The 24,841-nt window shown below is 40.2% G+C and overlaps 2 protein-coding genes across 15 annotated transcripts in view; one reads left to right on the top strand and one right to left on the bottom strand.

The window, feature by feature from the left end:
- lrmp (lymphoid-restricted membrane protein) overlaps positions 1-17,486 on the top strand; it is a 25,253-nt gene extending 7,767 nt beyond the window's left edge. For 4 of the 11 annotated variants that reach the window (XM_077544025.1, XM_077544020.1, XM_077544021.1 and 1 more), the window contains exons 16-40: positions 95-193; positions 2,478-2,629; positions 3,854-3,965; positions 4,263-4,497; positions 5,089-5,126; positions 6,405-6,504; positions 7,472-7,604; positions 7,899-7,962; positions 8,666-8,712; positions 8,778-8,857; positions 8,938-9,089; positions 10,128-10,209; positions 10,289-10,340; positions 10,424-10,454; positions 10,579-10,719; positions 11,557-11,691; positions 11,858-12,005; positions 12,346-12,389; positions 12,492-12,560; positions 13,207-13,265; positions 13,412-13,510; positions 14,707-14,832; positions 15,125-15,151; positions 15,457-15,608; positions 16,723-17,486. In XM_077544025.1, the coding sequence (XP_077400151.1) occupies positions 95-193; positions 2,478-2,629; positions 3,854-3,965; positions 4,263-4,497; positions 5,089-5,126; positions 6,405-6,504; positions 7,472-7,604; positions 7,899-7,962; positions 8,666-8,712; positions 8,778-8,857; positions 8,938-9,089; positions 10,128-10,209; positions 10,289-10,340; positions 10,424-10,454; positions 10,579-10,719; positions 11,557-11,691; positions 11,858-12,005; positions 12,346-12,389; positions 12,492-12,560; positions 13,207-13,265; positions 13,412-13,510; positions 14,707-14,832; positions 15,125-15,151; positions 15,457-15,608; positions 16,723-16,865 (2,520 nt within the window). In that variant the 3' untranslated portion in view covers positions 16,866-17,486. The remainder of the gene's footprint in view (positions 1-94; positions 194-2,477; positions 2,630-3,853; positions 3,966-4,262; positions 4,498-5,088; positions 5,127-6,404; positions 6,505-7,471; positions 7,605-7,898; positions 7,963-8,665; positions 8,713-8,777; positions 8,858-8,937; positions 9,090-10,127; positions 10,210-10,288; positions 10,341-10,423; positions 10,455-10,578; positions 10,720-11,556; positions 11,692-11,857; positions 12,006-12,345; positions 12,390-12,491; positions 12,561-13,206; positions 13,266-13,411; positions 13,511-14,706; positions 14,833-15,124; positions 15,152-15,456; positions 15,609-16,722) is intronic. The other 7 variants (XM_077544023.1, XM_077544026.1, XM_077544027.1 and 4 more) reach the window with 7 other exon arrangements.
- dnai7 (dynein axonemal intermediate chain 7) lies at positions 17,462-24,841 on the bottom strand. 4 transcript variants are annotated; one of them, XM_077544034.1, is made up of 18 exons: positions 24,711-24,841; positions 24,535-24,596; positions 24,378-24,392; positions 24,159-24,240; positions 24,005-24,093; positions 23,834-23,938; positions 23,504-23,641; positions 23,301-23,435; positions 22,520-22,623; positions 22,290-22,448; positions 22,019-22,214; positions 21,686-21,770; positions 21,023-21,186; positions 20,790-20,940; positions 20,010-20,287; positions 19,780-19,938; positions 17,871-17,984; positions 17,462-17,777 (listed from the first exon to the last, which is right to left on the bottom strand). In XM_077544034.1, exons 2-18 carry the CDS (start codon positions 24,535-24,537, stop codon positions 17,502-17,504), a joined length of 2,253 nt encoding a protein of 750 aa, XP_077400160.1. In that variant the 5' UTR covers positions 24,538-24,596; positions 24,711-24,841; the 3' UTR covers positions 17,462-17,501. The 4 variants fall into 4 exon arrangements, with proteins under 4 accessions (XP_077400160.1, XP_077400158.1, XP_077400159.1 ...); XM_077544032.1 differs by having other exon boundaries at positions 20,790-20,949; positions 24,711-24,839; XM_077544033.1 differs by lacking the exon at positions 24,711-24,841 and having other exon boundaries at positions 20,790-20,949; positions 24,535-24,704.

Raw genomic sequence — 24,841 nt, 5'->3', positions numbered from 1 at the left:
GAATTGCCAACCCGTTGAAATATTTTGTCTCTCTGAATGCATTTTTGAACTTTCAAATCCTAATATTGGAGATGCTCCTATCTTTGTCCTATAGAAAACGGACTTCAGACAAGACACCAACAGCGTCCTATCCACGCTGAAAGCCTTGCTCAGTGACCACTCGCCAGGCGGAGTGACAGACACCACTCTTGAGGTGACCCTCATGACATTGTTACTTCTTGGTTTTATCCCCGCTTCATTTTTTCACTGCAAATATCTACTCTTGTATCAAGCCATAAAGTCTTATTGATCTTGTTTTGAGAATTATATACTACGCAAGAGCCGAGTTTCTATGATTATTAATATTGTTTTAAGATTATTTATTTTATTTCTTACTTGGTTTGTAAATCCTAAAATTAGTTCATGTTCATGCACATTAGTCTCTATTCACTGCAAAACAAATCTCAAGTAAGATATCATTTCTTAAATTTTACCTAAAATTGCTTATTTTGCTCTGACAAGTTATTTGACTTAAAATAAGATTGTTAGACAAGAGCATTCCGCTTATTTAAGATACTTGTTACTTAATTATTTTATTTGAACCAAACAGTCTTAGCCTTGAGTGTTAACGGACAGTTTTAAGTACTGTGAGTCTACATTTCAGTCGTACATTTCAATGTATGACTAACCAACATCAAAGGTCCTGAAATGGTTTCATAATTTGAATTGAATTATTTTTAAGATTTTTGCGTAATCTAGTAACAAGATAAATGGAAAAAATACAAGTGTGAAAACAATCAAACAAAAGTGCAATAATGTAAGCCTTTTTTTCTGGTAAAAATCATCAGTTCGTGGTTATGTTATATCATTTATTTTTTGGTACAAAACAAGAAAATGTTTAATCGTATATTATTTAACGTTTAAACGTAATTATTAAGACAAATGGAATTATTTGAAAAACTATAATTATACAGGTTCATTTTGGATGAAACAAAATGTATTAAATTAGTTATTTTAAAATTTAAAAAAGGAGCAAATGTATAAATTTAAACAATTCAACTCAAAATTTGTATCAATCTTTTTCTTCTTCTTCTTTTTTTACGATTAGACTGATTTTGTGGGGTAATAATTGAACCTGTAATTGAATTAATTGCACAGCCCTAGTACCAGCTCAGTGGTCTAGTGGTGTGTCTACCCTCAGAATGGGAGGTTGTGGGTCCAATCCCTGGTTGGGTCATACCAAATGCAATTAAAAATGGAACCCGTTATCTCCCTGCAGCTTGACACTCAACTTAAAGTACAAATAAAGATCGACACGTCATGCTCTGTTTCAATACTTTATTTATCTATTTAGTTTTTTAATGATCCATTATTGTATTAAAAATGTTTTAAGAATGTTTACCTTGAATTGATGCTTAGAATGGGTATTTTTATCTTATTCTAAGCAACAATAAAAGCCATTTACTCCTTAATGTGAGTGTTTCAGGCTTATGTTAATATTTAATTTCCTTGATTTGTTGCTAAGAATAAGTGTATGAAGCTTATTTTAAGATTATTCATTTTTATTTCACATGTATTTTATCTAATAGTATATAATATTCTAATAATAATGATAATAATAACCTAATATATATAAATATTATATATATAATACCCTTTAAGCGCTAAGCTATTTTTCAGGCTTTTGCTCAAATATTACATACCCAAAATAAAAAGAGTATATCTCTGCAACCACAAGGACTATTTGAATCATTCTTGTCATAATAAAAGGAACGCGTGTGAGATTTGTTCAGATGTGTCGCTTGTGTGTTTTGCATGAAGTAGCACAGCACTAGAGCCGAGTTATTTCACTGTGTGGCGCAATACCGATTTCTATATATGATAAATAAATTAGTTGCTGTTTGAGCTGTGTTTAGGGCATGTAAAAATGGCTTATATGTTCTAGTAGCCCCCTTTTCTGCAGTTTAATTTGATGTGTGACATCATTATATTCTTTCAAGATTAGTGCATTGTTTCACACAATTTCTTCTTTAAAGTCTGAGAGGCCCCCAATTGGGGGGTGCTTGGGCCTGAAAGGGTATTGAGATGTGTTTTTACAGTGTGTCATCTTTCTAGGCATCCACCTGTTACAGTTTTATCTCCATCACTTCATGGTTATTTCCCACACACCATCTCTTATATAATTCTCTCACCAGCGCGCAGCGGTACTGTTGATTCAGTGTGTTGTAGCGTGAACAAAACCCACTCCCCTTCTTGCTGTCCTCTTTTCTACCCCCCTCCTCTCCTCCTCTTCCAGCTTTGTTGCCACCCTGCATTCATTAAGCACGTTCGGCCATACAGCAGTAAACACACAAATGGGCAGTTGAGTGCCCGTAAAAGTGAAGGCTCCTCAGAAAGTCATCTGAGGGCCGTGGAAATAATCTGTAACAGTTAGGTGTGAGCTAAACATCCTGGCCTAAGAGAGAGAGGCGTTGTCTTTTGGTCTTGTTTTTCAACAGGCACTGCAGGTTGCCCTGGACGCAAGGAGAGAAGTCTGGGCCTTAAGCCTGGACCAGCTTGTGCGCTACACAGACTGTATTGAGAAAGAGCTGGTCAAAATGGCCAGTAACATGAGAAGGTCACGAACTGAGATCCTGCACCTTTCACTCAGGTGACTTTTTCATTTTCTGCTTTTGATGGGAGCCTTGTGTTGTCGCTGCTCAGTGGGGGAAGGACCTGTCTGTCGTAATGAACTCACTATGGTTGGGCTCGGGCCAAGTCCAGAATGACTGACTGCGTTTGCATAGCTTAGGAAAATAGAATTTTAAAGGCCATTTTTTTTGTACCTTACTGTTTTCTTGAAATTTATTGTTCACATGAATTTAAATGTATTTTCTTACATTTATGAAATCCTGATTTATTACACATTAAGACAATTCAGAATCTTTATTTACAATCATTGAATTAGAATTATGGAAATGTTTTCATCTCATCCTTGCTCATGTCAATGTTTGTGTAACACTTAAGTGATTATGACACGTGTTACTTTAATTAATAATCTAAATCATTTGACCAGTGACTGCTTAATTTGGAATTAGTTTGTGGGGTTGTTAATCATTCCCTTGATTTCTAAGAAGAATTGAAGTTCCATAATTAATCAATATTGACTGAATTGAAGCGGATCGAATCGGGAAAATTCTCAATTGAAATCGAATTGATTGAGGAAATTACACTCAATACCCAGCCCTACTTGAGACAAAAACATCCACCAAACTCATTTCATACCATTAAAAGTATGTTAAACTGACTTATAAATCATTAAAAAAAAAGAAAAAAAAAGTGAAAATAACAATGGATATAAAAAAATAATAATTAAATAAAAAATAGAAATGAAAATAAAAATGTGTGTGCGTGTGTGAGAGCGTGTGTGTGTGAGTGAGAGCGTGTGCGAGCATGAGTGCACCGCTATATAAGAGGTGGCTCAATCCCAGCCCAGAGGGAGCGAGAGAGGGTCAGAGGGTTTGGTCCTCACAAACATTCAATGGAAAAGGGCTTATTCATCATCCCACAAAATATCCTCAGCCACACCATCCTTCATTGGACTTTTTGTTTGTTTTTTGTTTTTTTACACAGTATTTGAAAAAATTGGGATTTCGGAATCAGCCTTGTCTCAGATTAGCAGTTGTGTAAAAACCCTAGTGTCAAAGCTGCACCTGGCCAGTTGAAGAACTGGCGCTGGTCACCCTGGGAAACAAAATGGGACACTGCATGGGCCTGCGGATTGGGTACAGTATGTCCGCTGTGCCGCTTTCTAGAGACTCTCTCCATCTCTATCGAACACACGTCCAAATGCTTTGACAACTTGGCGTCACTTTGCTGTGTATTGTGCATGCAGGGTGCAGGATCAAGAGAACCAGAAGCAGCGGCTGTGTGAGGAACTCGAGCAGCTCAAGACTCCTCAAGATAGCAGAGAAGCCTCATGCCAGACGCCAGCACCAGAAGAAGAGGTCAGTACGCTGACTGCGTTGCTCAGTGTGGCTTTGCCCCTTTTCGCATATTTTTTGCATAGGTCAGATTTTATCATATCAGAAAGTCTTCATTCCCATAGAGCGAGTGATTCGGATTGTTTGCCTGGAAAAGCTTTTGGCTTCTGAAGAGTGCAAATGCCCACACAGCTCCTCGTCAAATTGCTCTGACGTCCACTCAAACATTTGCATTATAATGTTTTTTGTTTTTTTATACTGCAAATATAAGCTTGGTCCAATCTTTCACTTTAGCTGAATCTTGTTTTTGTCTTCTATAAGACTGAGGATGACCTGGAATGGGATGAGGAATATGCCCTTCAAGATTTCCTGAAAAATGAAATGGCGGCAGCGAGCAACTGTAGCGTGGGGGACGGAGTAACGGAAAGCCAACAGATGGAAGACGGGGACGAGAGGTGGATGGTGGTGAACGGCACAGGTGAAGGCGAAGTGAGAGACTCGTCCACTCCTGTGTCTGCCAAACCTGAGGCTTCCCTTGACAGACACTGTCTGAAGGGTAAGCATTTATTTTATTTTATTTAATGTATACAATGTTTTTTAAGTGAACCATGCATCAGTTTAAACTCAAATTGCATCCCATTGGAGTTAACTCGCAGCGAGATTAGATAACACGCCTGTAATCCATGAGTCAAAGGACAATCAGCCAGCCTTGAAGCTCCAGCCCAGTTCACAACCACACACACAAGAGAAGCCCGTGGAAGAAGCCTTCTATGGTGGTTCAATTCTACGGGGTTGTGTGTGTGTCAAAGCGTCTTCCTCGAGGTCCTTCTATGGCCAGGTGTGAAGCCGTCTGAGGCCACGGAGTGAGCAGTAATCCCTTCCATCCTCTCCTGCATGAGTGGCTGGCAGGCAGAGACCAAAAAAGAAAAAGTAGTCACTAATGCCACTTTGGCCGCAGATGAGATTCGATCCCCTCCACTCCTCCTTCTGTGCACTTCTTCCCAATACCTTGTGTGACCTTTTATGGAAGAAGGCGGGGTTGCCATTTGAGTGGCTCTAGATAAATTATACAAAAGTTACATTCAATTTCCCATTTCTTATCTGATCCTCTTTTGTGTACTTTCTTCATTGTGTGTGCATGTCACAGAAACTCCAGAGTCAAAGGTGAATCATCATTGTTTGCAGGTAAAATGAATTCTGAAATTGCTTCTATTGTAATGTGAGAAGCGAGTGTTCACTGTTCACCCCACAGTGGGCCTCGAAATGCACTGATTTATAATTTCTACTAAATGCTTACATTTACAGTACATTTACTTACTAAATGCATGTAAACTTTCTCATATATTGTGACATGTACGATGCATACTGATGAAATTAAAGAAGTTATTAAAAATTTGTAAATTTGCAGAATGCCAAAAATAGCAAGGAGAATATGAATTTAAATAGAACATTTAGCCCCAACAATGTTTTACATGGCATGTATTGCGCATGCCGGAAAGCATCACTGCTGACTATTCAAAATGTGACATGACGGCACTTCATGCAACACAAACAAATAAAATGAGCAACATTAATGATAAAAATTATAGAGTAAAATATTGAATATTGAAGTGCTAGTGCTTGCATTTTCTTATCTTTTAACTGACTTAAAGTTGGTGATTTGACAGGAATGTGTTTTTCACTTAAGGTGCAAGCTTTTAAAATGTTGGGTCAAAAGTAACCCAATTATGGACCGATCCACTTTAAGGGTCAATTTGACCCAACTTTTTGGATTGTTTTATACAAAATAACCTTTCTTTTTTTTTTTTTTTTTTCAAGAAATTGGTCTTTTATTGTAAAACAACTCAAATATTGCTCAGATTATTTACTTGGGTAAGAAAAAAAGAAGGGTTATTTTGTATAAAACAATCCAGAAAGTTGGGTCAAATTGACCCTTAAAGTGAATCGGTCCATTTTTTATCCATAATTGGGTTACTTTTAACCCAACGTTTTAAGAGTGAACCTTTTTTGATCCAACTTTTCTTAGTGTGCACTCTAAAAACAGTTGGGTCAAAAATAAACCAACTATGGGTCAAAAAATGGACCGGTCCTCCACTTGGGTCAATTTGACCTAACTTTCTGGATTGTTTTATACAAAATGACCCAGTATCTTGATCCAAGTTCCTCTATTTGGGTCCATTTGACCCAACTATACAATTGGTCTTTTAGTGCAAAACTCATAAATATTGGTCAGATCCTTTACTTGAATAAAAAAACTGGGTCATTTTGTATACAAAAAAAACTGTTTTTAGAGTGTGTTGAATGCTTTGTGTGACGTCTCCTCCTTTTCTAACATGGTCTTATCAAACACGAGTTTCTATTTCCTGACTTTGTGCCTGTTTGACACATGACTACCTTACATTGCATATTCAAATATTTCACCCCTTGCCTTCTATTTCTGAATACGTTCTTGTGCTTTTTCAGGATGAGGCAGCGATACTGTCGGACGCCCACTCACAAGCTGTCAGCCCCGAGCACCCAGCGGCGGGTGGCCTGCTTGATCCGTCCCACTCAGAGAGCCACGGTAAGAACATCGTCGCCGCCTCCTCTCGTTTTTCTTCAATGTCCACGCACATCGTTTAGCACTTCACTTGACTTTGTCTTTATGGCTTCATCAGCGAGTGAGTCATGTTTGTTGCTGTTTGTGAAGAACATAGAAGATGCTAAACAACATGAAATACATTTTTAATTATGCTGTCCAAATGTGACATCAACAAAGGCAAGCTTGGTGATCGCCTGGTTCGAAAGTCTGCCAAAGAGTTTCAGCTTTGGCTTCCTGTGTGGAATTTAAAAGTTGTCCCTGTGCTTCAGTGGGTTTTTCTAGCTTTGTCCCACATTCCAAAAAACTTGCACGTTATCTTAATTGAAGACTGATTGCTTGTTTATATGAGCCCCACAATTGGCTGGTCATGCTGCAGCGTGGACAGAATCTCCCCAACTATAGTTCACCAAAATTAACAAAATAACTCAAACTAGAATTGAAAAAAACGTTTTTGTTAAAAAGAAAATAAACTTCATTTTATATTTATAAAAGTAAACTAGCTATAATTACAGCGAGAACGTCCTTCATTTTTGTGTTTGGCAGTCATTTTAAATTTATGTTATTACTGTAAGGCCGTAAAGAAGTTAAGACGAAAGGTTGTTTGGGAGTGTAGTTTACTTTAAATTTGTTACTCGAAAAATGGTAAATGGTACTTCATTTAAATAGCGCTTTTCCACCTTATAAGGCCCTCAAAGCGCTTCATTCACCTACTGATGAGGCAGCTTTAGGAGCATTTAGGGGTTCAGTATTTTGCCTGATGTGGTCACAATGGCATGGGATGGAACCCACAACCTCTGGTTTGCGAGACGAACACTCTACCACTGAGCCAAGCCACCCCCAAGTAACTGTGTTACAAATATAAAACTAATGCTAAAACGAATCATTAAAAAAAATTTATCCTCTCAAAACTAAAAATGTTTTTTTGTTGTTTTTTTTTGCCTCGGGGCAGAGACACATGAAACGACATTGTCTCAGTTTGAAGATGCAACTCAGAATGTGATCACAATGTCTGATCATGACCCAACAAAATTGCCAACTACAACCAACAATGAACCAAATGAGGTCACTCCTACAAATGAGAGGTGAGTTAAGACACAATACAAAAAAAAAAAGAATCATCTCAATAATTGAATTGTCACCATAAGATTACCATCTGAGTTTTAATCTTAGCACTGCTGTTGCAGTTCCATCTGACATCACCCTTTTGACCGCGTTTGATCATTTCCCTGTGACGTGATCCTGACGCACATTTGCTAGTCAAAGGTTGTGTTTTCTTGTCTGTGGGCTCAATGCTTTGCATCGCATCAGCCCACCGACAAAGAAAAATGGAAGCTGCCAAAGTTGAAAGTTGTTAAAATGAACCATTCTGTGCACAGCATCCAGCTGCCCAGCGACGACCGCAAGGGGGACAACCATGAGGGTGACGCGAGCGGCATGACGGTCAGTCGCTAGCACGGAGGAAGTGTTTGAATGTGAAAGGGAACAGCTTCCTCATTTTCTATGGCGGACCACTTCCTCTCTTCTTATTCCGCCACTGAGCTGTGATGCAGGGGTGTGTTTTGAAGGGAGGGAGGTGATGAGATATGAAATGACGTTTTCACTCTGACGTGCTGAATGCAAAGTCCTTCCGCTCTGCACTGTGGAGAAAGTAGAGGTTAGAAAATGAGATGGCTATTACTGTCTTGGCTGCCATCCACTTAACTGTAGTGCCAGAAGAGGCAAGTATGACTTATTTCTCTTTTTTTGAATTCTATTTACCACTTGTAACCTTCAAACTGGGGATTTTGATGTTTTATCTGTTAAATTGCACATAATGTACAGTTGTAGCATGACACAATATCCTGTTGTCTTGCTCAGTCGGAACACTCACCTTACTCCATCGTGTGAATGTTCACACAAGTGTGTATGCAGGCAGTCCACCTCCGCCACTTAGCTCCGTGCCAGTGTTAGCGAGTTCTCTGAGCACACGCGCACGCACACACACACGCGCAGCTGCAGAGCTCTCCATGGAACGGCACATTATGTAAGAATTCAGCCAAATATCTCTTCCACACACCATAGAGCTCAAACGGTGTCGCGCTACAATGGTTTATCTTCGTGGAAGCAGAAAATAACACCTTCTTTCTCACTTCTTCAACTTCAGAGCCTGATCCTGGACCAGTCTGCACCAAGATCAGCAGCAGGGAACACGTGAGTGCCATCAGCACCTCATCTGTAGCTTATTTGTTATTTAACGCTGCCGCTTTTGTTCTCAGCACAAGTTTGCTTCCCGTGTTGGTTGAAGAAGAGGAGAGCATGCAACAGGACGGCATCGCCGCAGAGGTCGGCGTGGCAGGTAGTGAGAGAGAAAGACGTTTGTTTACGGCTTCTATCGTCCAAGTGCCACTTTCACCACCCACACGCCTCTTCCTCAAGGGACGGAGCAGCTCACAAGCATCGGCGCAACCGCCCTAGCTGACTGTTGGCAGTCAAGCGTGTCCTTGGGACAAAATGGCCAATCAAAGAGCAGTGGGACTTCCCATTCAAGTCAATCTGAAGACAAAAAGGGGGAAAATAAGAACCAACTGGTAAGATGTACTCCAGGCCTAGTCATTGTCCTTTTTTATATATATATATATATATATATATATATATATATATATATATATATATATATATATATAACAAAGGGTTAAAGTAACCAGTACCACACGCACAAATGTGATTTTTCATTTTTATTTTTCTTTGGGGGTGTGGGGGGTCATTCGTATTATTATTATTATTATTATTAGGGTGTGGAAGATGAGGTCAAAGGGCATGCAGACATGTATTTACAGTCAGGATCATGCTTCTCTTTTTGGGCCAAATTAATATGCGATTATTTTATAAGTTCCTCTTCCCATGTATTTTATTTAAACGGACACGAGCAATAAATTAATCTGTATAAACAATATCAAAGTTTTTGTTTCATAGGGGAAAATAGATTTTGTTTCTAAAATAAGTCAAATTAATCACAAATTAGATATTTATGTATTTCAATTAGTTGACTTACTAAAAACAGTGACTTGCATTTTTAAGCAGTCACAACGGTAATTTCACAAAATTCTACGGAACAAGTCTGATGTAAACATAAATCAGATTACAATAATGCAAGTAAATCTGTGGCTTTATCATTTCAACTTCATTTTTCATCAAACAATATGTGAACATCTTGACACTATATAAATATATAAATAAAATATAACAGAATATTTTTTTTTATGTGTATACCGTATATAGTTAAAAAAAAAAAAAAGCCTACTAACCCACTTTTCTTTTCTTTTTTTTCTTAAATGCATTTTCAATTTAAAAATTGCTACTTTGTTTGCCAATTAGTACTTGATGATGTTGATTTGAATCCAATTAATTCTTCAGCTCTTGTTGGAGCCGCTGAAGTACTACAGAAAAGCAGCCAGTATAAATAGAATATTAAAAAAATAATCAATATAAAGTGTTGAACATTGCTGTAATTCTGATGTACTTCTTTTGCTCAAGTCCGTAAAGGAGAAGAGCAAAACATAAAAAATTGATTATTGAGTGAATAAGGCAGATTGCAGCATGAATGATTGTTTGTCCTGAACCTGCAGGAGTCACAAGGTGAAGATGCGACAGAAGCCCCAAAGGTAGAACAGGCCAAATCTGAGACCTGTGCAGCCACGGAGAAAGAATGTACGTGTCATAATAATAATTGTTTTGTATACGAAAGCATATTTTGTCAGGTAATAATCTTACAATATTTCTCCTCTAGCTGAGTCAACCATTTCTGACCATAATGATTCCTGCAACGAGGACAAGCACAGGTATGATGACACATTTACATCTGTCACTGTTTTGTGCATATATCGTGGTTGCTTGTCCTAATTGCTTATATTGATTTTTTCAGCAGCCTGTCAGCCAATGACAAGGAGATTGAGGTGTGTTTAACATCAGCACATTTAGTAATCATCATCACCATTCAGGAATCTGAGGCATGTAAACTCGGGATCCAGCCATGAGCTTCTTTTTTTTTTTTTTTTTTTTTTACTTGCTCTTTTTCAGACGGAGTTCCAGCGTTTAGCTCTGGGCTTCAAGTGCGACATGTTTACCTTAGAAAAGAGACTCCGGCTGGAGGAACGCTCACGTGATCTCGCCGAGGAGAATGTCCGCAGGGAGGTGTCCAGCTGCCAGGGCTTACTGCAGGTCACTGGCTTTTCAAATATGTAGCGTATATTAGATCAGGACGTTCAAACTGTAGCATGGGGCGGCCATTTGGGGCCCAAAGTTTTGTTTTTTGTTTTTTCTAAATCTTCCCGGCATTTAATTTAGTGCAAGTCTTAAAATAATTGAATTGTTTCCCCCTCAATATTGAGATTGCAATATTTTTTTTCAAGTAATTTTTTTTAACACAGGCATTACATTTATCACAATAAACCATCAAATTAATTATACAAATGTTTTAATCTTGGACTTGTGCTCAAAGGCAAATGACACACGAATTAAGGTGAAAGTTAATTTATTTGCTTGAATTAGGTAATTTACTAAACTCTTTGACTTGCAGTCTCAGATTAACTTGGAGGTTTTCATGAAACAATATGTAGACGTGGACTGCACATAAGCATTGAATTTAACTAGAGGCTATATAAATAATAAAGCTGATGACCGACTAAAATGAATTATCTTTGTTTTGTTTTTTGACTTCTTTTTTTTTAAATTACCTTTTACTATAAAGCAAAGTTGATTTAAAGCCGATTCATTGTTGAATGTCTTAACCTGTTTGTATGTTTTTGCGCCTATGGGCTTTCATACCATATTTTTATTTGAAAATTCAGATCATAACACATTTGACTATATAACATACGGTATATTTAAAAACAATAATAAAAAAAAAAAAGATCGTATTTTTACCTACATTGATGTAAGCGGCCCTTGCATCCTTTTTTTCCGTCTGTGACCTGTGTCAAGACCAGTTTGGACATCCTTGTATGAGATCATGTCATTGCAAAGACATTTCTGTCCGACCTGCCCTGTTCCTTCCAGGCTCTGACTCCTCTGTGTGAGGATGACAACCAGTCAATGGAGATTATCCACAGGCTCCAGAAGAACCTGGACATCCTCATCCAGTCCATGAGTCGAGTGTCAAGTCGCTCTGAGATGCTTGGAGCCATCCATCAGGTGTGTGTGTGTGTGTGTGTGTGTGTGTGTGTGTGTGTGTGTGTGCGTGTGTGTGTGTGTGTGTGTGTGTGTGTGTGTGTGTGTGTGTGTGAGAAAAAAAAACAAACATGTACATCTTTGTATTTTTAAATTATTTTTTTCCTGATAATCTTTGCGCCCTTGTCAGGAGAACCGCATTGGGAAGGCGGTGGAGGTGATGATTCAGCATGTGGAGAACCTGCGGCGTGTGTACACCAAGGAGCACGCCGAGCTGCTGGAGCTGCGGAAGACGCTTATGCAGAACGAGAGGTCGTTCGGATCACACTCAGACAGAGGTAGACCCCGTTAACATGTGCTGAAAATGAACAGCCCACACTCTAAAAACTATTGGGTCAAAAGTAATCCACTGGATCAAAAATGGACTGATCCACTTTATGGGTCAATTTGACCCAACTTTCTGGGTTGTTTTATACAAAATGACCCAATTTTTTGACCCAAGTAAAGGATCTGACCAATATTTATGAGTTATTTTACACTGAAAGACCCATTTCTTGACTCAAAGTTGGGTTAAATCGACCCAAGTAGAGGATTGGTCCATTTTTGACCCATAGTTAAGTCATTTTTGACAGAACTGTTTTGAGAGTGCACAGACCAGTCGGCATTTTGTTTTTCTAGATGACTTCCGTGGCAAGAAGCCATCGACGTCACAATACTACAAGGTCCGAGCTCACATCATTCTCTCGCACCTGTGTTTGTCTACGTTGTTTATAAAGTTGTGATGCTTCATTTCCTCCTCCGCACCCTCCCATGTAACCATTCAGTCATCTGCCCGGCGGGTTAGCATAGCAGCAATACCGCGCTCTGGTGGAGGCAACATGCACTATGACATGGTGAGGAATGCTTTGCTCGTCATCACACCAATCTCATATTTCTATTTATTCTCACCTCTATCAAATTAAAGCATGTAAATGTACACTGCTCACAAAAACTAAGGGATAGACATCACATACAGTACACACAATTTCACATTTAGTCAAATTCAAATTGAATTTGTAATGTAATGTCATTTTCATATCTCATTTGGAGGAAAAGCGGGGGAAAAAACATTTGGTTGGTTTGCATTATTGTTGTAATTTGATTTATGCCATACTTGTTTGGAAGGATTTTCTGGAGTTCAGATCTTAAAAGACTGCAAGTCGGTGTTCACTATGCTAGCAACTACAAATTGAAGTAGAGAAATCAACTATCTTTTAGTTTATTTACCTTTTATTGTAGAGTAAGTCTTTCCTATAAGAAGCTGATAATGTCTGTAATACAGATGAAGTCATTCCTTGTTTGTTAAAAGAGGACCTTGGAAAAATTTCACTCACAATATTGAGGGGAAAAAAGGCACATATTAAATAGTTTGGTCCTGGCACACATTCACAAAAACTTAACAGATGGACATTAATAACCTTGAATGTTTGTGAGTAGTATATTTTTATTGTAAGGCGTTTGCTAATGCACACTTTTTGAACATTACCATTCTTAACACAGACCAAACAACAGGATGGTGCAGAAAGTGAAGCTGAAACACTCACCAGGCGATCTCCATGGTAAGTGTCCCAATGCGTTTTTGCACCAGAATAATTCATGCCACTTAAATGTTTTGTGGAAAACCATTAATAAGACTTGTCTGCCACGGTGGTTGGCTAAAGTGCTGTTGATGCCCCGCCCCCATGTTGATAATGGTGGTTTTCAGGAATGTGGCGGGAAAGAACATGGCGCGCCCCCCACTTAAACGCTTTGTTAGCTCTGCCGCCTGGGTTGACACTGAAGAGTCCTCAGTCACGATGAAGGGGTAAGGAAGGTCTCAGTGTTGCTGGAGATGCATGAAGATGGCTACTGGATGTGTTCTGCCATATTTCAATATGTTTTTGTTTTTTTTTGTAACTGATGGTGATACCGCCATCTTTCATGCCTCCAGCTGCCCATTGAAGTGTGTCCACAAGTCCTGTGTTGCATGTTTGCACTCTGTATAATAGCACATATCTGCATGTGTCCCCATTGGCATTACAGTGTTCCTTCCCCCACTATATCGCAGTTGTTTTCATGGATTCTTACAGTGTCTATTTGCTTATTGTCATAGTGTTTCCGTGCAAATGTTAAGTGAAAATGCACAAAACAATTATGTGACTTACTGTCTTATCATCCGCCATAATTATTTGTGACTCTAATATTGTGACGTAATTTCCAGTCAAAACGTGTGATGTGGTATCCCGGCCTGTCATTTTTTTTTTTTCACAAATCCTGTTTCCATAGCCAGAAGTTGCCTTTTACCTCTAGTAATACTCTGAAAAATCCTCATGCTCCATTATGTAAAAACCTTTGCAATTTTTTATTCATTTTTTTCTAAAATCCTAGTGTTTCCATTCAGGTTTATTTTAGACAATTTGGATGGAAATCCACCTTGTGATGCACCTGCATGTGGGAAAGGAGAGGCTCAGTTGGTGCCAGTACACCCTAAAGTTGTTAATTAAATGTTTGGGGGAACAGAAAGATACCAGCATTTGATATGCTGTCGACTACGGCAGTGTTTCTCAACCCTGGTTCTCGGGGCACACGAGCCAGCCTATTTTCCAGGTATCCCTATTCCAATGCAGCTGATTCCAATGACAGCTTATCAGCAAGCTCTGGTGAAGCCTGATAACGATCCTCAGCTGCATTAGAATAGGGAAACATAGAAAACAGACTAGATAGTGTGCCCCGAAGACCAGGGTTGAGAAACACTGGACTACGGCTCACGCAGACTCGATGACATCAAATACCACACCAGGCCCCGCCTCCTAAAGATCCTACCTGACCAATGCGACAATACACAAGTTTAAATATGTTTAAGAATTTTTTTAATATGCAAAGATTTTCTTGACATAAAATCCCGCATAATGGGTGGTGGTGGTGGGGGAGGTCACTATAATTTCCAATCCCGCCATCCATCAGGGTGCAAAACAAGTGTTGCGTATGTATGAATGACTGACCCACGTGGCGTGCCCACAGGACGGCGCGTAATGACTCCGACCCCCAGCCGATCAACGAGCTGGAGGAACCCGCGCCGGAGAGGAGGAGGTCCAGTCTCAGTGAGCTGGGCAGCAAACTCACCTCCCTCATTCTGCCTCTCAAGACGTTAGTCCGTTTCCGCACGCAACTCTGCAATGGAAGACTTCATCATTTCCATTATTTTCAATTGTGATCGAGTCATTTGTAGACTGCTCTAAAGTCATCTAAATGATGAAAGTCTTCCACGCTGTTGTGTTTTCTTGACTGAATTGTCATTTCTGCTCCTTTTTCTTTGAGCTGACTTTGACTTTGTGGCGTCTCCAAGTCATGCATGGATCTCAAATTCCACCTGTGTGCGTTCTGTCGTTTGAAAAGCAAATCTGAATTGTCTTCTTTTTCCTCCTTTGGCGCCATTCAGAAGTCAGGATGAGCTCTTTGTAATGCTGTAAGTGTGCAGTAAGGCCAAGGAAGTGGGCTGAAAAGCATGTCAATTCATCTGTGCCACTTGCAAACCTAACCGCTTTTGAAAGCATCACTCGTACCGTGGACCAAACCCAAGCAGCATTTTTTCTGCCGCATGGCATGCTGTCTGTTCAACACTTTATTCCACTGCTGACTGTTTGAATTTTGCTGATGATGTTTTGACATCTGTGTCGTCAAGCTCTCGCCACTGCATGCTATGCTATCAATGTCATCATTTAAACATGTTCTTTCCACCTTCACTAATCATCCTCATTTCTCCCCATTCAGTCCAAGCTCCTCATCCAGCCTGGCATCTTCTGACCAAGGACTATCGCAGTCCCTGTCCCAGAGCTTGACATCCACCCGAGCAACGGCGGCCGCGGTGGCCCGAGGCAGCCGAGGGCTCTGGCTTTGGTTGGCCATGCTGCTCATCCTCGCAGGTAAGCTCTCAAATAGTTTTCACACTTAACCCAAGCGGACAGTTTGGGTTCATTTTCAACAGCAATTAATATACCCTAAATGCAATTCAGTCACCTGAAATTGGATGACTTTGTGACAAAGTGACCAAAAATTTCAAAATGTAAAATGAGACCTGTTCTCGATTAATTGTGACACATCTACTAAAACCAGTGTAATAGTAATCTTGAATAATCTTGAAAGTGTGTACGCCACAAATTTTGGGATTTTTAGGGGACTGTAGTAACTGTGTTAAAGCAGGAGCTTGAAACAGTCAGAGGACTGTCGGTGTTTCCGTCACATTTTCAGAAACATGCACGTTGCTTTTTGGAGGTTCATGGCGGAAACTCGACACTGAGGAGCAAGGTTTGAACATAGATATTTTGATACAAAAAGAAAAAAGTGCGATGTGGAACTTTTTTTTGTTTTACTATTTTCTGAAATGATACTCATCCATTTTTTAATGTTGCACGAGCTATAAATGAAAAAAAATTAGTTCATAATCTAACAGGTAGACATGGTATGCAAATGATTCACTGATCAAGTACAGTTCCGTTTTTATTGAAGTTCAGTGCATTTGCATTTACACAGTTCCAAATTATAATAAATTTTTTCCCCTTTAGGTTTACTTTATTGTAGAATGCTATTTTTACCATTTTGTTTTCTCGTACTTTATATAGTATTTAGTCTTCAGTCTCTTTTTTTCTTATATTTTGACTATTCATGTAAAGATTGGTGTTTTTCACCATAATATCAAACATTTTGTTTGTTGCAACTTTATGGCTTTGCATTATTTTCTTCTTTTTTTTTTGAGTAACCAAATTGTTGGGTCAAATTAACAAATTGTTTATGTAATTGCACGTACAGATATGAAAATGTGCACATGGCATACATGACAGCCATCGACATGAATGCATGCATGGTACATATTGCACATTTTGGGTTAATCATTGAATCCAAAACGTCGGGTCAAATCAGTAACCCAATTTGAACGGGGCCATATTAAACCTATGTGAACCCAAATTAGGTTATTTTGTTTTTGGAGTCTGTGCGTGTTGAAAATAAGTGTTTTGTGCGTTGATGGCATCTCCTCATTAGGTCTCCTGGCCCTGTTGGCCAGCCTGGTGATGCAGCCCGCAGTTGACGCAGCCCCCGTCGGCACCGGGGACTCGTGGACGGCTGTCCAGCAGTTGCTCTGGCCTTACACGGGCCTGCTGCACAATGGACAGCCCCCTGTTTAGTGCCCCCGACGGTGCTACATACGGCCATCAGCCTGCTCCACATTCGCCGTGCATTTTGGAAGAGTGGTCAGAAACGTGTGGCGCGCTGGTGCCTGAAGATTTCTCAGCCAGGCTTGTGGGGGGACGGTTAAACGTAACTGAAGATTTGACCCATCACGTTTGTGTGTGTTGAAAAGAGGGTGTGGCACTGACTACCTTTCATGATCGCTTTCAAGTCGGTATTTGCCTGCTAGTTGCTGCCTGGATCCTTCAACTTACATGTTTTCCCATCATGTTGTTAGTGCACATTCTCTGAACCGTACCACAGTGCTTTGTTCACACACGGGCAGCTTTTTAAACCCACTTGAACGTAACTGCTCTTCTATTCTTGTCTTTTGCAGACATTTGATATCGTTTTAAAGCTGATAAACAATGGGAATAAAATATTGTAAATGTTTTTAAAACTATATTCATGACTATTAGAGTGAGTGATATGTGAATTTATTTAACTGTGACAGTCATAAGTTTGGGAGGGGGGTCCCCCTCTTTTGCTGTGATTTTCAACTTTTGTATGTTCCAAAGATCTTGAAACTTTATATGAATAAATTAGCCAAACCTACAAAAAAAAATGTAACGTGTGTTTTATTGCGTGCAGGATTAGCAATACATGAGTGGCCTGGTGGCACAGAACAGGCTCTGAACAGTGTCCACAAAGAGGAAGTGGGCCTCTCGGGTTCGACTTATCCCTTCGGGGCTCATATTGTCCTGCAGCATGTGGATGAAGGTAGAGTGAAACTCGCTTTCGGGATGGTGGTCATCACAGAAAAGCTCGCTCGTTTCCGTCATCTCCAGCTTCTGAAATCTCTTAGCCCCCACCAGGTAGAGATTCCACAAGTCTTCGGGTGCTGCATCGGGGCCCTGGTGTTCACAAATCTGACACCGCGAAAATGTGGATTTCCTTCCTTCCTTCTCTGTTTCAACTTTAAAGCATGTATGTAATTGTGTACCGGTAATAGGAGGACCCACCTTTATGATAATATGTTCTGGACCACTTTGGGCATTCCATTTGCTCCAGGAGAAGGTGCAGACGGACGCAAAAAGGGCCATCTGTTCATAGGCAACGTGTTCCCTAAGTGGGTCCTTTATACACACACACACACACGCACACAAAGTGAACATTTTATAAAATATGAATCCTATAGTGTTGTGCAAAAGTCATTTTGAAAGTATCCCCCTTTCTTCCCCTATCTCCCCCCTAATCTCAGGGGGCGGCCATTTTGCCACTTGCTGTCAACTGCAAATGACTTCAGTGTCTTCGGGCTGAGGTAACAACCAATCACGGCTCACCTAAATTTTGAGTATGGCCATGATCACAATAATAATAATGCATTAGATTTATATAGCGCTTTTTTGGACACTCAAAGACACTTCACAGTGGGTGCATTATTTGTGCGCTTACACATTAAACACACTGGTGGCGGTAAACTACTTAAGTAGCCACGGCTGCCCTGGGGTAGGCTGACGGAAGCGTGGCTGCCATCGTGCACCTACAGCCCTTCTGACTATCACCAAACTTTTGCACCTTACAGACACCAGTGTGAGTGACACTGGAGGTAATGTGTGTGAAGTGTCTTGCCCAAGGACACGACAACACATGACTCAGGGAGAGCGGGGAATCGGACAGCCAACCTTTCGGTTACTGGGTGACCGTCTCTACACCCTGAGCCACGGCCGCCACTTCATAAGCTGAGCAGTGACTGAACCTGAGCAACTGATGTCATTTTCAGTCGACAGCAAGTGGCAAAATGTCCACCCCCAAGATGGATAAAAACAGCCGGATTTTATTGCCTAAATCATGTTCCACACTTGCAATAGTAGTCAGAATACCGTGTTTAGACAATTAGGACCACATAGAACATCCATCCCCTATCTGAACCGCTTCTCCTCATGAGGGTCAGACATAACAGTAAAAAAAATATATATATATTTGACTTTTAAGGCAGCGGCTGCATTTTGAGATTCCAATGTGAGAGGAAGTTGAACTAAAATGCTTTAGCCGAGTGGTGGGCAAACTTTATTTTTAAAATGGACCGAAAGAGACCAGGTCTTTCATAGATGACATTTAAAATAAATAAATACTTTTAAATGTTTGGTCAAATAAGTCAAATAGTTTATAAAAACATGATTTATTCTCATTTTTCTAATTTAGTTTAGAATTTGTTATAATTAATCAATCATTTAAACACTGTAAAGTCAGTTTATTTGACTATTTTTGAGTATATTTACAATTATTTCATCAAAAATGTTCAATTTGCATGTCAATTTTTCAATTTTACGAATATTGTATAGTTTACAAATACAAAATGTAAATGTACATACAATTTTAGTGATATTTTGTAATTTACAATTGCAATTTTTGTAATGTGATGTAATGTGTGTAAAATGATTTATGATAATTTTTTTGACAAATGATTTTATTTAAAATACATCAATTTTTAAGGTATTTTAATAAAATAATTCAACTTTTTAAATGTTAATTACCGGTATATTAAAATTAAACTAATTTAATAAAATGTATGTGAAATTGTTTACTATTTATTTTTTTATCATTGTTTACATCGTTGAATGAAAAAAAATCAAGAATTGACTGTTTTTATTTAATTGAATCAATTAAAAATGTTAAATGTATTGGTTTATTTGACCAATTATTGAATAGAATGGTAAATGTATAACGTCAAATTTTCCTTTCTATTTAAAAAAAATATATATATATTTAAGGAAATAATACAAAGTGAATGGAAGAAATATTACGTGTGTGTGTGTGTGTGTGTGTGTGTGTGTGTGTGTATCCTTGGCATGGATACGACATGATACAGTCATCACTTTTCTAAAAGGACAAATCTAATGATGTGTAAGACTTTGTAGCGATGGCGACCTTGCGGCAGGAAGTGACAAACTTGTCGGTGTGCTCGTTGACGAAGATGTTGATCCCCGCCTTGAGCATGGCCTGCTGCAGGTCGGGCGCGCTCATCCATTTGTCAAAAAGGTTTGCGAGGCCCACCTCTCGATCTGTCTGCAGCATGCACTGATTCCCCTGGAATATAGACACCAAAACTTGGTCCCAAACTATCCAATATATCGCCCTCTGTTTTCTGTGATGCCCACCTGGATGGTGATGCGGAGGTCAATGAGCGCCCCGTGGATGCTGAAGAGCGCCGAGTCTTTGCCCAAAGGTCGCAGCTCCCAGCTCCGGAAGGGAAAGTTGGCATAGGTGTACTGCATTAACACGAAGGGGTAGAAGGTATCCATCTTGAAGGACACCTTTGTCACCGCACCTGCCACCTCCTCATCCTCCTCCTCTCCCTTCTCCCCCTCCCCTTCCCCCTCTTGCGCATGGTCTCGGTAAGAGAAGTCGCTGATACCGTCCATTCTCCAGTACTTGCCTATGTGACGAAAGATCACAAAAGAATTATTCAAACAAATTCAACTTTGCATGATGTTACAGTGGCTTAAACGTCGCTTACAGTACATATAAGTGCTGTTTGGTTGGATTTCACTTTCAAGCATTGTACAATCCATTGATTTACTATTGTTTGAAGTGCTTCACTGTAATTATTTTGCAATGTAACACAAAACTTTTGTAAAGCATTGTTTAGGATCGATTTGGGGGGGCCAGCCAGGCACAGAGTTAAGGGGGCTATTGCCCCTTCAGGCCACTCCCAACAACTGCCACTGCTGGAACTTAACCTCCTAAGGCCCAAGCTGTTTTTTACATGCAAAGTGCTGTCCACGTATGTGGCCACTAAGCCTTAGGAGGTTAAAATGAAATACAACTGGACTGTACTAGGGAATGTTTCTTTTGCATAGCATGGGTAGTCGCAAACTTTACAAAACACTGAAATAGGATACGGGATTGTGCGAAAAGAAATAAATGAAATGTCCTACCTTCTGCATCCCAGCGACCCACTCGAGGGGTTTCTAAGAATACCACCGTGTCAGGGAGTTTCACGGACAAGCCCACAAGTGGGGAGACGGCTTCCTCATCTTCTGTTTGATTTGACTTCTCAGGAATATATTGGAAAACTTTCAACCCCACCTGTGAGATCTACAAAACACTACAACTAATGATCCATGGAAACGATTGTCCTGAAATGTCAGCTGTTTGTGTTTTTGTCCACCTTTCGGATTTCCCAGCCTTTGGTGTGATGAGACTGCGGAGGAAGGTGGAACAATTCGTAGTAGAAGACTCCACCCAGAGGTGTGTACTTCCTCAGGTCCACCACCTCGACGCCTTCGCCGTAAACCGTCATGTCATCCTCCGGGGGCGGCGGGGTCGCCTCGGCTGGGCAGGCGGAAGAATACAGCATTGCCGTGACTTCAACATTACATTTGATACACACGCAACCAACTGCAGAGAACGTAAACACATTTAAATGCTCGTAGTTAATCTTATGATGGAAAAAGTTTAACCTGGGACCGACGAACGGCCGAAAAGTACACAACAGTGTTGTATTTCATCTTTACATGAACCGTTGACAGTTCGTATAAAATGCATGAATTTGCCCATACCTGTTCTCCATTACTACTGCTCCAGTTTCTTTCTTCCATACAACACTGAGTAGGCCTGGCAGTTGTTTGTACCCTGACATGTCATCAAAAAGGTACAGACATGGTCCCTTTGCCAGTTTGGACCATTTGTGTTCCTTTTCTAACCATAAACAGTACTTATTTGTACCTTAGTTTTTTACTGTGAACCCTGCAAGGTAAGTTAGGCCTTGAAGACCAAAAATGGACACCTACATTGCCTTTTCCTGGCAGAGTCTGACGTGAATCAGGCTTACCTGCGAGGACCTCCACCTGCGTTATGATCTGGTTATCTCCATCACCTGCATGGGTACTGGCTCTGGACAGTTGACTTTCTGTAGCCTCCATGAAAAAAAAAAACAACAACTGATTTTGACCAATATTTAAACACAACATGCTTGGATTGAAGGGACTTTCTCAACTCAAATCTGCTTTACATATTAAGCACTTGAAAAACAAGCAAGTGCTGTTTACCAATAAAAATGTAAAATATTTTTTCAAAACTGCTATTTTATGATCACCGTCTGATGTCTTGGTCATATTTGCTTGATTTACTGGCAATGAATGCATTGTTTTTTGTTGTTTTTTACAGTGTATGCGGTGGTGCGTATCTCTTCAGACTCTCGGCCCGGCTGCACTTCCTCTTCTACGATTTGCTCCTGCTCCTGCTCCTGCTCCTGCTCCTGCTCCTCATCCTGCTTCTCCTGCGCCTCCTCCTGCGTTTCCTTCGCCTCATCCTCCTGCTCCATTACTTCCGACGGAACCTCCCCGAATACGCTGAGCAACCTTGGAACCACATGGCAGCCAATCAATCTACGAGTTGTGGATAGTGACGTGACGTGACGTGGGGGATTGACAGACCTGGGAGGGGCGGTGCTTATTTTCATGTGGGTCATCCTGGACAGTGTGGACAAGTGGTCGTAGCTGGTGTGAAGGATCCGCAGGGCAATGTTGCTGGTCGCGAGTTGCTTGGTCAGCTCAAAGCCCATGCCCACCTCCTTGAAGGTCAAACATTTAAACCTGAGATGTCACACAAATAAATGAATACTGCACAAGTATTTGCCCCTCTTCAATGACCTTCCACTCTGTACCTTGACTTCCTCATGAGGTTGGCCCACAAACACAGCGTGATGTTGTCACCTTTAATCACGGCCTGCATGTTGCCTGTTTCTGTGTCAATGTTGTGGCTGGCCCCCTAGGCATACACCCGTCGCACTTCATTAGGTACACTTCCACAACACAACACAATCATGGATCAATTTAAAACCACTGTACCACTGCAGCACACTGGAATTTATGTACTGATCTATTCATCCATCCATCCATCCATACATCCATCCAACCAACCAAAGAAACAGACAACCATGCATACAATACAGTACCTACAGTCGATATAAAAAATCTACACACCACTTTGCAGATGCCGGCTTTCCTGATATTATGGTTTCATTTTTGAAGGTTTTGTTCTAACACTCACTATTTTGAACTGTTCATATCAAATGTTTCAGGGACACTCAGAGGACTAAAGGATTTACAAGTGCATTTTTTAATCCATCCTTTGTTGCCTTCAGTGACAGTCTGAAATCATGGCTTTGCTCACAAAACTGAGCAATTTTTTATCTCACTGCCCTGAATTGTTTTAGCCATTCATCCATCTGTCCATCTGATACCAAGTGGCTCATATTTTGACAGCCAAGAAGCTAAACCACAATATCAGACACACCTCTTGATATGTTGTCAGGCATGTCTACAAAACTGACCACAAAATTAAACATAATATTGTCAAATTAATACATTTCAAAATTTACTATTATCTCTGTATAGGCCGGAATTGTGACAATGAGGCATAATGTGAGTGGCCAGTGCGTGCACCTTGAGGATGTCCATGCTGGTGTTGAGAATCTTAGCGTAGACTGTGTCCTGAAGATGCAAGAGCGCTTCCTGGTATTTGGGGATGTAATTTGCGTCGCTCACCTCCCTGAGCAGCATCTCCAGCTCTTCGATCAGCTGCGTGCCAGGGACACAATCAGCGCTGGAAATAACGAGAGGACATGTTGCAGTGATAGTAAAAAGACCTGTAAAGCGACGTTACACTGCTTGAACACGGCCTTTATACTGCATTCTGGGTCATCTCTCCACAAGCTGATGAATGTGTTGATATCCTGCTGCACTGCCGGGTCCGGAATGTCACTGCATTGCATGTATTTCTTCCACTGTATGAACACAAACGACTCCAATATGTGAGGGTATCAAACTTTGAATGTTGGAATCAGACAGTTGTGACTTAGTCAAATAAAAATAAACAACACATTCATGTTGGAAAGTGTTCTGAAATGTATCTTGGTCTGTTTTTAGGTCACAAACTCCTGAAATTTCAACAGAAATGAGTATTCCCCCCACTGTACCTTGGACATTTGTGCAGCATCATTTTTATACTTCATCACAGCCAAATAATTCTTTTCCAGAAGGGAACGTAGTTCTCGCAGCTCACCTTCCCTGCGTTCACTGTCCTTTAAGCAAAAACAACACTGAGTAAGTTATTTAGTAAAGCATACATGGCAATGTTAGTTGGGTACCTTCGCCTCAAGCATATCCAAGATTTCCTGCCTTCTTTGCCTTTCCAACCTTTCCTGTTCTTCTCTCTCCGCTCGAATCTGGGCCTCCTCTGTACACCGAAACAACTTTTACACTTTCATGCCTTTATTTATAAGTTTGGAGGTATTTAACAACCTTCTTCTCGCAACCTTCGTTGCTCTTCCTCAAGCTTTAGCTTCGCCTTTTGAGCTTTGGTCAGCTTGGGGCCCTTTTTACCCTGGAATACATCAAACATAATATTATCCAACCATAATGCTAAGGTGGCTCTGCAACTGTGTGTAGTGACAGAAGAGGCATTCATGCACAGTTTAAAGTCTAAAGTAAAGGCACAACTAATGACACTGATGGGATTACCTTTTTCTTGGGAGGCTTCCATTCAACCACAGGATATAGCACAAGAATTTTTAAAGAAGGGCAATCACAAACCATGCAAATCCAGGATGAAAAAAAGAAATATTAGAACTTACAATATAGAGGGGGATGCATTGTTAGGAGTATTAAACAATCTCACCATGACGACTCAGTGGGTCCTGTATTTAAGGAAATTGTTTTGACAGTAAACTGTTCGCTGCCCTGGAAATAAAGAATAGAAATAGAAATAAAGATTGGAGTCAAGCCATTAATTCTATGCCACAAAATGTAAAAATACAAATAAAAACAGGTTTTCATCAGGTTTTCGTTCGTTACCGAATTCGACACTTCTGGGTGTTGTCAGATCTCCATGGCAACAGACACGCAACACTATTTTTAACCGTGCGTTGATATCATATCGAAATTGTGCAACGGGACTTTTTTATTTTTTATTTTTATTCCATAAT

This window comes from Vanacampus margaritifer, chromosome 15 (genome assembly GCF_051991255.1).
Source record: "Vanacampus margaritifer isolate UIUO_Vmar chromosome 15, RoL_Vmar_1.0, whole genome shotgun sequence".
Taxonomy (NCBI): domain Eukaryota; kingdom Metazoa; phylum Chordata; class Actinopteri; order Syngnathiformes; family Syngnathidae; genus Vanacampus; species Vanacampus margaritifer.
The sequence above is the reverse complement of the archived record's forward strand: the minus strand, read 5'-3'. Positions and strand labels throughout refer to the sequence as shown.

Excerpts from the sequence above, each read along its gene's own strand:
- dnai7 (XM_077544032.1), bottom strand. Across the intron at positions 23,939-24,004 it reads TGGATATGCTTGAGGCGAAG|GACAGTGAACGCAGGGAAGG; the intron begins GTACCCAACTAA and ends TTTTGCTTAAAG. Across the intron at positions 20,950-21,022 it reads AAGGCTGGGAAATCCGAAAG|ATCTCACAGGTGGGGTTGAA; the intron begins GTGGACAAAAAC and ends AGTGTTTTGTAG.